The 15,466-nt window shown below is 53.4% G+C and overlaps 1 protein-coding gene across 1 annotated transcript in view; it reads right to left on the bottom strand.

The window, feature by feature from the left end:
- Positions 1–15,466, bottom strand: part of Fbrsl1 (fibrosin like 1) — a gene marked incomplete at its 5' end in the record, with an annotated part of 84,705 nt that overhangs the window by 386 nt on the left and 68,853 nt on the right. Inside the window, 15 exons of the mRNA XM_029556464.1 lie at positions 5–490; positions 2,252–2,456; positions 2,623–2,706; positions 2,904–3,041; positions 5,456–5,585; positions 7,379–7,450; positions 7,625–7,654; positions 7,768–7,836; positions 8,453–8,548; positions 8,705–8,755; positions 9,436–9,659; positions 9,830–9,898; positions 10,315–10,538; positions 10,707–11,013; positions 12,115–12,160. Coding sequence (XP_029412324.1) covers positions 5–490; positions 2,252–2,456; positions 2,623–2,706; positions 2,904–3,041; positions 5,456–5,585; positions 7,379–7,450; positions 7,625–7,654; positions 7,768–7,836; positions 8,453–8,548; positions 8,705–8,755; positions 9,436–9,659; positions 9,830–9,898; positions 10,315–10,538; positions 10,707–11,013; positions 12,115–12,160 — 2,231 coding nt within the window. The remainder of the gene's footprint in view (positions 1–4; positions 491–2,251; positions 2,457–2,622; positions 2,707–2,903; positions 3,042–5,455; positions 5,586–7,378; positions 7,451–7,624; positions 7,655–7,767; positions 7,837–8,452; positions 8,549–8,704; positions 8,756–9,435; positions 9,660–9,829; positions 9,899–10,314; positions 10,539–10,706; positions 11,014–12,114; positions 12,161–15,466) is intronic.

Raw genomic sequence — 15,466 nt, forward strand, 5'->3', positions numbered from 1 at the left:
CGACGGGACGGGGAAGGCGCGGCGCGGCAGTTCCAGGCCGCGGTAGGCGTCGCGCGGCGGCTCCCAGGCAAAGCCCGGCGCGCCCAGGCGTTCTCGGCCCAAGCCGGGCTGCGTTGGTACAGACTGCACGGTCGAGGGTTCGGGCGCCTCGTCCTCTCTGCGCTCCTCCTTGACCTTCACGTCGCCCTGGGGCCGCTCAGGCGTCTGCTGCTTCCCAGGTTCGTGGCCCAGCAGGCCGGCCAGGCGCAGACAGTCGCCCAAGGCTGCCTTGCTGTATGGCGATGGAGGGCGCATAGCAAGCTTGGCACTGTCCTCCTTGCCCGGCGAGTGGCTCTCCTTGATCCGAGGCTCGGCCTCACGCTCTGGGAGGACCCCGTTGCGGCCCAGCTCACCCGGGCCACGCAGGAGGCTGCTGATGGGGTGGCCCACGGGTGCTATAGGTGGGGCGTGTGAGGCATGGCTCAGCAGGCGTGTCTTCTCCAGGAGGTCCCTGGGAACAAGGACAAGACCATCACCCTATCTGGTGTATTCCTAGACAACTGTTTGCTAAGCTCCTGTGACTTCAAGTCCTTGCCCTTTATGTCCTCGACTCCACGTCCTGTCCCGTGTTAGCTGTAAACACACTGGTGACAACAGGATGTTCCAATATCCTTCCCTGGTGAGGGGACACAACTCTCCACACATGGGAGGGGAGCAAAATGCTCAGGGAAGCTGGTGACCCAAAGCAACTGCCCCAATCCAGAAATTCCCAGCTCAAACTTAAGCATTTTTTTCAGGCCCAAGGGTGGGTACTGCTCTCCTCAGGCAGAATCTAATACTGCAGGCCTAGCTAGTAGTAACGCTGTGGCAGGAGGATTGATGGTTCAAGACCACTTACAGAATTCAAGCTTAGCCTGGGCAACTTGTCCTTTGAGGATCCTGTGGCACCTTTGGGCCAGGAGAGGCTCCTGAAAACACTCCCCTACACCCACCCTTCGTAGGTAGAGTCCCCAGCTGTGCCTTCAGGAGGCTCTTCCACTTTTGCTCAGTGTAGGGAAGGTGGGGGCAGGGCCAGGGCTCACTTCTCACCTCTCCCAGTCTGTCACATTAGCCAACTCTGTTCTCACCTGGCAGCACAGGATCCTACTCCTCAGGCCTAGGGGCAGGACAGAATCCCCCAGGGCTTGACCAGGGACCTCAGAGACCAGAGTTGTGTCTACTGCAGGAAGTGCCTGGCTCAGACAGAGAAGTGTTGCCTTTAGCTCCCATGGGGTACATCTCTGGGGCTCCAGGACCCTCTCACCCCCAACCCTACCTCCAAACGGTGCCCTCAGTGGTGAATGGTGACAGTTGGCTGAGGCACAATATGGATACGCCTGGGGCTACCCCAAATCCTGGGTGTTGGTGACCTGTGCTCCTACCTTCTGCACTGACCCACACAGCTGCCATCGATCTGTAAGACTTTGTGAGCTCCTTTTTCCAATCAACCTGTGCAACTGGGAACCTCAGTTTGTGGGGTGGCCCTCTACCCAGAGAGAACCCCAGTACATTGTTACTGCCAGCCCTTTCACCTGACCTCACATTAGTGGTTTTCCTGACCTGCCCAGTGTCATCTCCACAAGGACAGGCACTCTTAGTTCACTGTCATTCCCATGAGATAGCCCAGATTCAGGATTCTGGAGAAAGTAGGGGGAGAGGATGTGGGGTGACCACTACAAGGGGTGCTGCTCAGGGTTCACTGGGCCTTAGGGCAGCACTGCCTTGGGAGACTCCTGGGGAGCTTCAACCAAGCTGTACCCAGCTAACAACACCCATTACACTGTTTTATAGCTTGTTAACTTCCTGGAATTTAATACGCTATTTGGGACATCTGGAGAGAAAGAGAACTTCTCTGGCCTCTAGGCCTGTCCTTCCATATGGATAAAGCCCCTCCATCAGCTAACATCTGAGCCTGGGAGTTCTTTACTTGTGTGGTGCTAGGAATTGAAGCCAGAGTTAGGCAAGAGCACTACCACTGGGCTAAAACCCCAGTCTGAGGTAGGTCTGTCAGCAACTGTGGGATATTGACCAAACTAGGCACCAGCACTGCACAGTGCCATGTGGGAGGCACCAGGGCAGAAGGGAGAGGTTGGTGCATGGAGCAGAGAAGCAGGGCAGAGTGGATGTTGTCGGGAGAGCTGTGGGAGGAAGTGGGCTGGGTGGGTTAGGAACACTGGAGAAGAGAGTGGAGTGAGAAACCAAACCAGGCAGGACTCAGGGCTGATCAACTCACCGCTCACGGTCTTCCCAGCTCTTGTCAGGCTCTCTGTCATGGTTGGTCAGGGCTGAGGGGCGCTCAGCATCCACTGTCTTGGGCCATGGGGGTGGGGTAGGGAAGGAGGGTGGTGCCCGATGCAGCCGGTTCCAGGCATCGTGGGGGCTAGGCAGGCCGTGCAGCACTGTGCCCTCCTTGGGGGCAAAGATGTTGCTCCCTGGTGCTGGAGTAGGCGGTGGGAGCAGAGGGCCAGTAGTGTGAGCCTCCCAGGCAGCCTTTCCCAAGCCACCCCCACAGAGGCTGTGAGAAGCCTCCGCCCAGAGGTAGGTAGGGGTGCAGCCCTGACAGAAGGGGGAAGGGCTGTGGAATGGGTATGGCCAGTCACTCACTAAGCGTATGGCTGCCCAGACCTCCAAAGGCATGACTGCCCAGACTCCCCAGGCCTCCGAAGGTGCTGGATCTGCTGTAGGGATCTGTAGGGAGGGAAAATGCAACAAGTGCTCAGGAATGTGCAGGGCTCCCACCCAGGGCCCAGACCAAGCAGCAGCCAGACCCAGCAGGTACCACTCAAGTAGTCTGAGGGGTTTGTGGGGCCACGTTCCCAACCATTCAATGTCCCTCTAGCCTTGAGGTCTCTGGAGGACACCAGCCAGACCTCCAGGGCACCTACCTGTCAGGTGACTAGCAGGCAGGAAGCTGCCATGATGAGCTGAGGATCCAAAGGGGTTGGCGGCTAGATGAGTGGCACCTAGGTGGAGGGTAGCCAGGTTGACAGAGCTCCAGAGGCTGCACCTAGGACCTCTTGCCTCTAGCAGTGGATCACAGATGGGGGGGGGGGTACTCTAGTTTCCTTTGGGAACTTGTACCTCTTATTCCCATCCCCCTTGCCCCCACTGTGGAGGTATGTACAGTTGAGCAGGCGGTGGAATTCAGTTTGGTCCCCAGATCTGGAGGCCACATGAAACCCTAAGATGGGCAAGGGCAATGGTCCTGACTGCAGTAGAGCCCCCCAGAACCAAGACATGGGTCTTTTTGAGACAGTGTCCCTGTAGTCCCAGCTGACCTGAACTCACTATGTAGACCAGGCTGGCCTTGAACTCACAAAGATCTGCCTGCCTCTGCCTCCCAGGTGCTGGGACTAAAGGCATGTGCCACTACACCTGGCCAGGTAGTATATATTTTAAGTCTCCGTGTAGCACCAGCTTGCCTGGAACTTCCTATGTAGACCAGGCTGGCCTCAATCTCACAGAGATCTGCCTGCCTCTGTCTCCCAAGTAAGTGCTGGGATTAAAGGTGTGTGCCACTTCAGTCTCTGAAAGGGGACAGGACCAGGTATTAGTCACTTACAGGGAGGGTTTCTACACTGCTCTACAGGAGATCAACAGCTAAGTGTCTTAGTAACGTAAGGTTCAGAATTAACAGATAATATACAAATATACAAAAGCCATACATACTCTTCTTTGTTCTAGCAATAAATTTTTAAAAATAAGGAGTAAGATACAAAGCACTTAGGAATAAGTCCTAAATGGAAGGGGCTATACCCTGGTGGATCTGAAGATACCAGAGAAGAACAAATTTCTCTGCATACTTTCAACTCAATCCCAGTAAAGAACTCAAATATGTGGTAGACACTGGGAAGCAGGTTTAAGAGAGAACTTCAGGAGGCTGGGGAGGAGACAGTGATGGTCCAAGATAGGGACTAAGGGATACAGTGGAGGCTGGCTGCAAAGTGTGACACCCTGTACTGAGGGCATGTCCTAAACTTGAGCCAGGCTATTGGCCACCAGGAACATCTGCTGTTCTGAGGGCCTAGACCTGAGGGACCAGAGTCCAGAGGCCATCAGAGCCAGGGATGGGGAGAGTCACCACAGTCAGGTCAGCCCTGGATAGCTGCTGTGCACACCTGTCACCCCAACATGCTGCATGGTACAGAGGTGAAGATAACACTCGCCTTCGTCTACCTGCAGGGGGCACTGTGTGGAAAAGGGGCCAAAGAGGACTGGGGTGGTGACAGACCTAAAATCTGCTATAGAAGAAGGATCTTGTAGACAGAAAGGCAGATATAGTTCATGTATGTCTGTGTGCATATGTGCACACACACAGGCTGAGATACCATTCTGAGAAGGTTTTGTGACACCGGTTTTCAGTTTGCCTCTACAAATATATGGGTTCAGATTCTGAGTTTGAGAAGTTCCCTTTGTGTTTTATAACAGAAAAGTGTCTAGACTTTACTTATTCAGACTCATGCTGAGTCATTCTTTCTTCCTGGAGATCTGGAATTTGGGTACATGTCAGGTAGAGGTGTACCCAGTAAACCCTGGGCACTAAGTCTCTTAGCAAAGGGCTTGCAGGGCCAAGAACACTTAACTGCTAGGGGAGCTTGCACTGCTAACATCTTTCCTTTCCACTCTGCTGAAAGTTGTGCGATGACATGTGGTCCTGGTGGTTCCAATTCTGCATTGCCATACATTTAGAGAGGAGCAAGGCTAGGATGTGGTAGGTGAGGAGGGGTTTTTGGGAACAGTTACCTGTATTTGGAGAAAAGCCATATACTGTCCTGGGGGTACTGAGCTGGGATAAGGCAGGGCCCCAGCAATGAAGGACACCAGGATAAGGTCTGAGGAGGGGCCAGGCTGCCAAGCATCAGGCAACTTGGGCTGGAGGCAATGTACATGGGCTGGCTTTGGGAAGCTTGAGGACTTGGGCCTGGGTTGAGTGGTAGATGGTAAGAACACTGTACTGGGGCCCTGGAGGTCTCTGCTTCCTATGCTGGTTAGTCTTTGTCAATATGATACACTAGTCACCTAGGAAGAAGGAACCTCAATTGAGGCATTGACTCCATCAGATTGGCTTGAGGACCTATGTATTGTCTATGAGGCATTTTCTTGATTGCTGATTGATGTGGGTGGACACAGCTCACTGTGGATATCATCCCTAGGGTTTTGGCAAAATAAAAAAGACAGCTGAGCAAGCCAGGGGGAGCGAGCCAGTAAGTAACATTCCTCCATGGTCTCTGTGTCAGTTCCTGCCTCCAGGTTCTTGCCTCAGCTTCCCTCAGTGATGGATTATAACTTGTAAGATAAAATAAACCCAACCTTTTTCTCCCCAGGTTGGTTTTGTTCATTGTTTCATCACAGTAACAAAAAGTAAACTAGAACACTACCCATATTAGAAAGGACCCAGTCCTTTGGTCCCAGTCAGGCCCCAGACCCTTGGTCTCACCTGTGCTGGAGAAGAGGGGCCGGGCCAGGTCCTGTGGGTAGTGGAACCCCGAGAACATGCCTGGGGCAGGGGGCCGGCTGAACAGGTCCAGCTTTGTGCCCACCTCCAGCTTGTGGGGGTCCAGCTGCATCTGCAGGGGGACATAGTGTGTGCCAGGGCTTCGTGCTGAGGCTGGGCCACTGCCCCAGAAAGAGCCCAAGCTGGTGACCTGGCTTGTACAGGGACCTCAGAGCAGGAGCTCATAAGGAACTGTCCGAGCTCTGGCAGCTCCAGGAAGGGAGAGGAATGTTGATTTTAGTAGGCTTTATCCGGGTTGGGGTAATCAAAACATTTCTATAACATGTGATCCATGTGGGTCACAATGATGCGTTCCACTGTTTTTGTTTTGTTGTTTTCCCTGTAGACCCAGATGGCCTGGAACTCACTATGTAAACTAAGCTGCCTCAATCTCACAGAGATCCCTCTGCCTCTCAGGTACTGGGATTAAAGAAGTGTGCCACCACACTCAGCTATATTACATCTTTTAATTGGTATGTTCTTGATACTCAGAGCATATTTGGTTTATCAATTCATAGGAAATATCTGCATTTCATTAAAGTTCAGTTGAAAAAAAATCCATAGACCAAAGTTGTTCCAAATACACTTATGTTTGCTAATGATGCAATTCATGTTTAAAGACATGAAGCTAGGGCAAGATGGTTCAGCAGGTAAAGGCTCCTGAGAACCTGAGTGCAATTCTTGGGATCCACATGGTAGGAGAGAACCAACTCCTGCGAGTTGTCCTCTGACCTCCATATGCATGCTGTGGCACATTATGAACACACACACACACACACACACACACACACACACACACACACAAATTAAAATAAAGGTCAGGATGCTGAGAAGGAATGAGGTCAGAGCAGTTAGATGTGGGAGAGGCGGCATAGAAATGATGGAAATACAGCACTCGTGTATGTACTGTCATCTCCAAAAAATAAATCAATAAATAAAGCCGACAAGTAAAATGTAGAAACGAAAACCAAAAAACATGAATCTATTAAAAGTTATATAAAACTGAGGTGCCTGTCCTTCATACTGGCCAGCCTTGAGGGCTTCAAGGCCACAGGCTCTAAGGGTCACAAGGTACAGGATTACCATTTTCCACCTTCTCCTGGATAATCCACCCTGCCACACCCTGCTGAGGCCAACATTAGGGTACTTGCTGTTCCTCCCAGTCCCTATGGTATGTTCCTGTGTGTGTGCGGGGTAGAGGGGAAGTGTTTGCTCATATTCATGTTGGTGTGCTCTGTGCTACGTGGGGGTGGGTGGGAGGCTGGGTAGATCCTGTGTGCCTATAGCTGCCTATCCTGCCAGAGTGACAGGTTAACCTCAGCTAAGGGAGAACCAAGCCCTTATTCCCCAGGGTACCACCAGGGATCACTCAGGAATCGCTGTGGCCAATCCCCAAATTTGCCACTGCTGTCCTAGAAATCTACACTGCAGGCACTCACCCACCTCCACCCAAGCATCTGCATTTGGAGATAAAAAGCACTCCCTTATGAGTCCCTTTCTGTTGACTTCTTCAAGATGGTTTTAGGAAATGACTTTAACAACTGCACATAAGAGGTATAGTCCTGGATCATAGGATCCAGCTGTATTACATGGACTGTCCTGGCCTTCTGGAAGAATCTTCTCCCATCCCTGACCCCACCCATCACCTGCCCATCAGACACCTGTGCACATGCGTATGGATACTTCTGCTCATTCCTGGTCTCTGAACTGCCTCCCCAACACAGGCTCCACCCAGATGGTTCCACAAGTGCTCCTCACTGCAACCTTGGAGCTGGCCAGAGCCTCTCCACACACACCCTGGAGTCCTCCCAAATGGCCCCACCAGGGAGGCCCCGGCTGTGCGCCTGCTGCCTGGCCTGGCCTCACCTTCATCTTCTGCTGCTGGTGGTAGATCTGCCAGGCGATCTGCACGTGCACGGCACACCACTTCCCTGGTTTCTGTAGCAGGACCGGGATGTGCTCAGAGGGCCCAGCGCCTCCTCCCAGGCCTCATCTTCCCCAAATTCCTGCCATCAGGGCCACCCCAAGGCCACCCAGGAGGGACCCTGAGTCCTTCCCAGCCACAGTCCTGGGTACGCTGCCAACCCTTCTTCCCAACATGCACTTACTCACCCTGACTGCTGTCCGGTATGGATCAGACACCTGTGATAGACAGGAGAGGAGAGTCATATCCAGGCCCTATGGGAGCACAGGCCCAGGGGTGGAGACAGCATGAGTGAATGCTGCCAACTACATGGGTGACTGATGACACCTACCCCAGGGGCTTTCTGTAGGAGGGTGTGAACCGCACTGGCCCGGCCTGTTACCTCGATTGAGTTTGAAGTCTGAGGGTGTAGGGGGAGAGGAAGAGAGGTGTGAGTGACCCCTGTGCTGAGAAAGGAGAGTACATGAGGCTTCTGGGACCCCAGGTTCTGGGATGAGCTGTGCCTTTGCCTGCTTTCCCATAGGGACCCTGTATGCTGTTTCCCAGGTCCCATCATAGGACCACCTTCCTCTCAGTCAAGAGGATTTGTCAAGCATGAAAGAAGGGCTCATGATATCACTAGGGAGAGTTGGCTGCCTCACTGTGAGAGAAGGGAGCAAGCCCAGTCCTCAGCCCTGGAGCTTCAGGGGGGTCTACTGCATGGACATAGGTGGGCTAAAGTGAGATTCCCACTGTCCGTTTGAAAGTAGAGGCCATGGCACCTCTCCTGCCCAGCTCCTGGCTCTTCCGCTCCTTCCCTCCAGGGCAAAGTGATGGGTGTGGTTGCCAAGTTAGGTGGCCCTGCCCTGGGCTGCTGCCTTGCTCAGCAAGCTTTCTGACTGCAAACAGGACCCCAACCAGCAGGGGTTGCTTTCAAGGGCCAGATTGCAATAAGGGTTGGAGCTATTGTGTAGCTCTGAGCCCTGCCAGAGCCCCACCCACATGCCAGGCCACCTCCCTGCCAGGAGCAGCTGTACCTTGGGCTGAAAAGCGCCCTGCAGGGACCCAAAGGGGCCAGGGTTCGTAAGCAGGGCGGGCAGCCCGGGGCCAGTGGGAGGGAAGGGCGGGAAGAGCTGCAAGAGAGAGACAGAGTTCTGGGCTGTGGGCCCCCCACAGTGGAGGGTACTTAAGCACCCCTCTCCCTCCCTCTGGATCTAGGAAGAGATACAAAGTACAGCTTCCCTACACCCCCAGCAGGCAGGAAGCCTGACCTGAGCACAAAGACTCACACTGGAATGTCGGAAGTAGGGGCTGTCCAGCTTGGGTGAGAACTTGTCAAACTGCAAAGGAAGAAAGCAGAATTGAGTCCTCCAGCACACACCAGATGCCCTCCATCATATGATGGGCCCAACCCCCAACCTCCCCAGCTGGTTTGGGCAGTGGCCAAGATGGCTACTGCCTTTTGAAGCTGGTGGCCTGGTGTCACATGGCTCCTTGAAGGCACTGACTCCTGGCCCTGCTTGCAGGGTCCAGGCACCTGGCCCAGGGAGGCTTGTGTATGCCCACCTGAGGTACGGGGTAGGGGAGCCGGCATGAAGCCCTGGCTGGTAAGCAAGCTGAGAACCGCCCAGGCTGCTGACACAGAGAGTAAGTGGCTGCACAGGAAGTGGAAATGGGCACGGGGCCCACAAGGACTGTAATGGCCTTTTCCTTGCTGCCCAGTTCTGCCTGGGTTCCAGACCTGGTGTCATGATGAAGATCTAGCATGGGTGCAGCTAGCCCCCAGGGCCTGTCATGTGCCTGTGGACAAGGGGCACCTGACCAAGTTCAGGACCCGATCTCAAAGCCTGAGGGGAGACTAGAGGGTGGCCAGCACCCAGCGAGAGAAGGGTCTGGACAAACACACAAGCAGGAGACACCTGGCTGCCTGCTTACGGACTGTGTGAGTGGGAGCAAGCGTTTGAGTGTGGGTCTGCCTGTCCCGCCCAGCCCACCCCGGCCAGCACTCGGGCTTACGCACCGGTGCGGTGGGCGGCATGAGCGGCGTCGGGGGCAGCCCCGAGAAGGGGGCGAATGTGTGTTGGTGCTGGTGTGTGTGCTGGTGCGTGTGCTGGTGTGTGTGCTGGTGTGTGTGCTGGTGGAACTCGGCCCGTAGCAGAGCCCCCGGGCCCAGGGAGGCGCCAGGCCGCTCCGCGTTCTGCACCAGAAACCGCGTGTTCAGCTCTTGCCTGAGCAGCTCGTGATCTACAAGAGAAAAAGAGAGAGAGACGGAGAGGCACGTCGGCCGCGGGCTCCCAGCGGGGCGAGGCGGATAGTCACCTGGCACTCCCGGGGTCGGCAGGCTAAGCCGTGGCGGCCGCTCGCTACGTGCGGGCCCAGGGGTGGAGGTAAGAGAGGAGCCTGTGACCAAGTACCAATCAGAATCCCCGAATGAGGCTGGCAATACATGATTGGCTGGTTGAATGAGATCAACAGGCTGGCATCTAGAGGCAAGAGAGAAGTCGGTAAGCCCTGCCCCACATGGCCCACGGCCTCACTGGGCTCTTGGGGCAGGGCTGGGAGACAGGCCCCCAGGCCTGGTCCCTGTTCCCTGCAGGATGGCGGACTGACTTTTCAGAAATCCGGAGAAGAGCAATTTTTGACTGCTACAGCCGGAGGCAAGCGGAGGCACTTGTTTCCCACTCCTGGCCTGCAGGAGACTGGGAGCAGCAAAGGTGGAGGCCCAGTGTAGGGTGGGGACAGGCTGACTGGTTACAGGTGCTACCCACATGACTGCTAAGACCTCTGGGGAGCGTCAGCCCACACACCTTCCTCACCCCCCTCCTCTCCCACCCTGTCCCAGGGCCCCATCAAGGCTGAGTGTCAAGACTGAGTGCACACCCCTGGGTGCCACACCTACCAGCGGCGGGGTGTCCTGGGATAACCAGGCTGCTGGCCGGCAGCGCCGGGGGCGGGGGCAGTGTTGGGGGTGCAGCGAACATTGCCGCGGTGTGGTGCTGGTGCTGCGCCTGGGACCGGAGCGCCAGGTGTGAGGTAGACAGGTGGGGGCCAGGGCCGTTGGGCGACAGTGACACGTGCTTTGCCAGGCCCAGGGGGGCGCTGCTGCTCGTGCTGCTGCTCCTGCTGAGGGATACAGGGCTCACTGGCCCCTGGCCCTCAGGACCTGGATGCCCCACAACCCTCCCCTCCGCTCTAGGCAGGCTTCCATCCTTGGGGCATCTCCCTTTCCCACCGCCTTGGCTCCACCCTCTCTCCCTAAGGCCCCGCCCCACGACCACGCCCTCTTCCCACCTGAGGCTGTGCAGGTGCAGGCTGTTGGGCGCCACCTGGCCGGGCCCCACGAAGGCGCCCAATGGCAGAGGAGGCACGTGTGTAGGGAGTGAGCCAGGAGGCTGTGGCTGCGGGGCGTGGTGGTGAGGTACGATGGGGGCTTCCCTCTTCACCAGGGGGCTGGCTCGAGCTCCCAGAGCGGGGCCTGAGGGAGCAGCTGCTGTGGCAGGCAGGAAGGACTCAGTGCTGAGCTCACGACTGCGCTCCAGGCCAGATACCTTGGGTACTGCCCCCGCCTTGACCTCGGATTTCTCACTCCTCCCAGGGCCTGCAGAGAAATGGCAGCTTGTAAGGCAGGACCTGGGGCTGGTCCTATGTGCCCTAGTAGCCCCACTTGCCACTAACCAAAATGCCCAGGTCCCATTATTGCTCTTGGCAACATGCCAGGGGTTCCTACGGTCACCACTATATCCAATGGGAACATGAGCAGAGCGACGTAAGGTATGTTACCTGAGGTCACAGAGATCATGATGTCTGCCAGATGCCAGCCTCTTTCCTGGTGCCCAGACGCAGGCCCCCTTTGTAACCCCAGAATTCTAGGTCCCAAAGTAAGGCCAGAGAAGGAGCTACTATGACCCCATTTAAAGAGGTGCTGTGAGGTTCTGGAGTTGCTTTTTTCTTAAAATTATTTATTTTGGGTGTGTGTGGGCATGCCACAGTGCTCATGTGGGTCAGAAGACAACTTGCTGGAGTCAGCTCTCTCCTACCATGTGGGTTCAGGGGATCAAAATCAAGTCATCAGGCTTGGCAGCAAGTACCTCTACCTACTGAGCCATCTCACTGGTCCTTGTTTTGTTTTTGCTTTTTTGGTATTGGGGAATGAGCTGAGGGCCTTGGGCATGCTAAGCAAGTGCTCCACCACCAAGCTACCACCCCAGGGCTCTTTTTATTTTGGGACAAGGTCACCTTAAGTTGTCTAGTATGGCCTTAAATTTACTCTGTAGCCCAAGCTGGCCTCAAACTTTCTTTTAATCCTCCTACCTCAGCCTTCCAAGTGACTGGGAGGACAGGCCTATGACACTAGGCCCAGCTCTCATGACCCCATTTTACAGACAAGACCAAAGTTCTTCAAGGACTTGCCCTAAGGCATGCACTTGTCCATTCTCTGCTCACCCCCTAGGCTACAACACACTAACAGCATTCATACACACAAATAAGCATGCACTGGTGCCTGCCTCTCTCTCTCTAGAAGCCTCCAGTGGTCAGTGGAAGCTGTCCACTACACTAAGACTGCTCCTTCTTTGCCCTACCCACTGTTCCTTGACCAGTATCTCTGCCCACTGGGGTGAAGAGTCCTTCCCAAGGCTCCTGCTGCCTTTGAGCTCTACTGCCTGAGACCCAAGAGCTGGGCCTCTGAGGATGCACTCACCTTGGTCAGGTGCTGGGGCAAAGAGATTCTCGGAGCCCACTGATGCCTGAGGAGAGAGAAGAGGCTTAGAGACTAGAGAGAAGGTGACCAGTGCCTACAACCCCAGCACAACCTGCCCTCCTACATGCTGACCATTTCTGAGAACAACAGGCTCAGTCCTGGACTTGGCAATGTGTGCATATGTTCACATTGTGACACAAGGCTCCTATCCACCTAGAGCAATGGACTGCCTCAAAGTGGGGTCTGCTTGAAGACTTGCCAGGGGAAGAGGGGTGGCGGCTGAGAATGCCACCAGTTTACCAGGAGCCCACTTCTGTACTTGGGGCTTTGCTGAGTCTTAGCTACAGGCTGAAGGCAAACGAAGGAGAAGTCCTTCCTGCATGCTCCTCTTAACTAGTCCATGGCGCAGCACTGATACATAGTGAGTTAAAGAACCACCTATACAGCGATGCTATCATCTACAAATTTGTTGGGCTGCATTCATAGCTATCTTAGGATACATTCAGCTGTGGGCCACAAATGGACACACCTCGTACCGGGTAGGTCAGGTGCCCATTCACATGCTATGGCAGGGCACCATTCTTAACATCTGGGACTAGCTGCGTCAGGTCTTGTGATGAGAACCATGGTGAGGCAGCCAAGTGTCTAGGCCTGTGAACACTCTGAGGGGATCTGCTACTCTCTTACCCATTTCTCCTGGAGAAGCACACCTGGACTAAAGCAGGTGGCTAGAATGAGAATGAGAATGAGCCATACAAATCAAGTGGAGGATCTGTACTCTGGAAGACTTTGCAGTTTGAAAATGAGCTAGGTAAGTAACCCTGGGTAGATCTTTACATTCTGTTAAATAGCTTTCTGAGGGGGCTGGAATGATGGCTCAGCGGTTAAGAACACTAGTTGTTCTTGCAGAAGACCTGGGTTCAAATCCCAGTACCCACATAGCAGCTAACAACTGTCCATAACTCCAGTTCCAGGGGATCTGACAGCCTCTTCTATCCTCCACCGGTACTGCATGACACGGGTGCACTTACCTACATGCAGGCAATACACGCATACACATAAAATAAAATAAATAAATAAAATACTTTAAAAAATAGCTTCCTGAATATGGATTGAACATGTCCCTTAAAAGTCCACGCTGAGGGGGCTTAACAGTTGGCTCAATGGTTAAGAACACTGGTTGACCTTGCAGGGGACCCAAGTTCAGTTCCTAGCTCCCACATGGCTGCTAACAACTATCTTTAATTCTAGTTCCAAGGGGTCTAACGCCTTCCCCTGGCTTCTGCAGGCACTGCATGATACAGGTATACTTATATACATGCAGGGAAAACACACATACATCTAAAATAAATTTTTTTAAAAAAATCCATGCTGAAACTCCACTCTATTTTTTTTATTTTATTTATTATTATTTTTTGAGAATACCACTGGCCTCAAACTCACAGAAATCCACCTGCCTCTGCTTCCCCAGTGCTGGGATCAAAGGCATGTACCATCATGCCCAGTATGAAACCCTGCCTTAACTTCTTAAAAATTTATTTTGATTTTATGTGCATGAGTGCTTTGCCTGTATGTGTGTACAGTTCTCACAGAGGCCAGAAGATGGCACTGGATCCCCTGGAACTGGAGTAACAGACAATTGTCAGCCATTGTGTGGGCACTGGGAACCAAACTTGGGTCCTCTGCAAGAGCAGCCAGGGCTCTTAACCACTGAACCATCTCTCCAGCCCCCAAACCCTGCTCTTATTGTGATGGCAAATGTCCTCTGGGAGGCAATGAAAGGATGGGTAGAGCCTTGGTAAATGGGATCAGTGCCATTATGAAGAGGCCCTGGAAGGCCCCCAGACATTCCACCATACAAGTCACCACAAGAGTGTGCCCTCTGTGAACCAGGAAGCATCATGTACCAGACACCAGATTTTCTAGTGCCATGACCTTGGACTTTCAGTCTTGACAGTGAGAAGCAAACTTCTACTATTTATAAGCCTCTGGGCTACAGTGTTAGTACAGCTGCCTCAAGGGACAACAGACACAATTCACAAGCCACACATCCATCTGCCAAAACACACATGGGGAGGGGATTAGAACATCCATGGAGTTAGTGGTGCTTCCCTCACAACCAAGCACAGAACCTTTTCATCTATAAGAGTGTCCTAGGTTTCTAGGTTTCACTCAAAGCCCTATGATTCTGTCTCTGCCTCTTTTTCTGTTCTGTACCTATGCATGAATACTATGATGTAACATGGGACCTGTGGTGAATGCTGCATGTACTGTTGTGTCTCATGGACAGACCAAGGGCACTGCTACAGAATAGGAGATATTAATTATGCAGAGATGCCATTCAATGCCCACAGACATGTGTACACAGGGTGCCTGCATATGTGCACTGTACATGTATTTACACGCATGCACACTGTACAGGTATGTAGACGTCTTGGTGTCCATTCAGGTATTTTGTATACCTATGTTGTAGAGGTCATATTAATGCATGTTTACACATGAGAGTGCACACTGAGTGTGCATGTGTGTGTACATGACTGTGTCAGGAAGGCCTGAAGAAGGTCTGGAGGACATGTGTCCAGTTGGAGGTCAGCCTGCTCTGGGGAAAGGGACAAATATGGGAACTGGTGGGGCTGGGACCACAGACCTGGCTCAAACTCTATTTTGTTTTTACAAAAGGAGAATTCAGTTACCACTTTTTGAAAATGTGTGAGTGTATTGCCTGCATGTATGTAAGTGCACCCATGTCATGCAATGCCTGCAGAGGTCAGAAGAGGGCATCAGATGCCCTGAAACTGGAGTTAGGGATGGTTGTTAGCCACCATGTGGGTGCTGGGAACTGAACCTGGTCCTCTGCAAAAGCAGCCAGTGCTCTTAACCACTGAATCATCTCTCCAGTCCCGTTACCAATTTGGTGATTAAAAAAGAATCTAGTAACAATGGAAGTAATGAAATAAACTCTGCAAGGAGAAAGTAACCAGACTTGCCCAGAGGGAGTACAGAGCAGGAGAGGTACAACTCAGATGAGGGGCCTTGAGACCAGGAAAACCTCACCCGAGGAAGTCAGACATGGAGGACACCTGTTTCCACATTGCATTGTAGCTCTTCTGTCTACAACCTCCCCAACTTAATCCAACAGGACAGTGTCAGAATGCTTGGGCTGCTGGGCCCTGAAGGTTCACAAATCCTCTACCTGGCCTAGCCCAACACCCATGGTAGGGCTGGGTAAAGCTGGGTTTCTAGATGTCAGGTTCAGGCCCAGTTGTGCATCAGTAGGCAAAGGGATGAACAAAGTGCCCAGTTCAGTCAACTAGCAGGCCCACCTCACCATGACCAGGTAGAGCTTAGGACA

Source organism: Nannospalax galili, unplaced genomic scaffold, assembly GCF_000622305.1.
Source record: "Nannospalax galili isolate Female #2095 unplaced genomic scaffold, S.galili_v1.0 scaffold566, whole genome shotgun sequence".
NCBI classification, from domain to species: Eukaryota; Metazoa; Chordata; class Mammalia; order Rodentia; family Spalacidae; genus Nannospalax; species Nannospalax galili.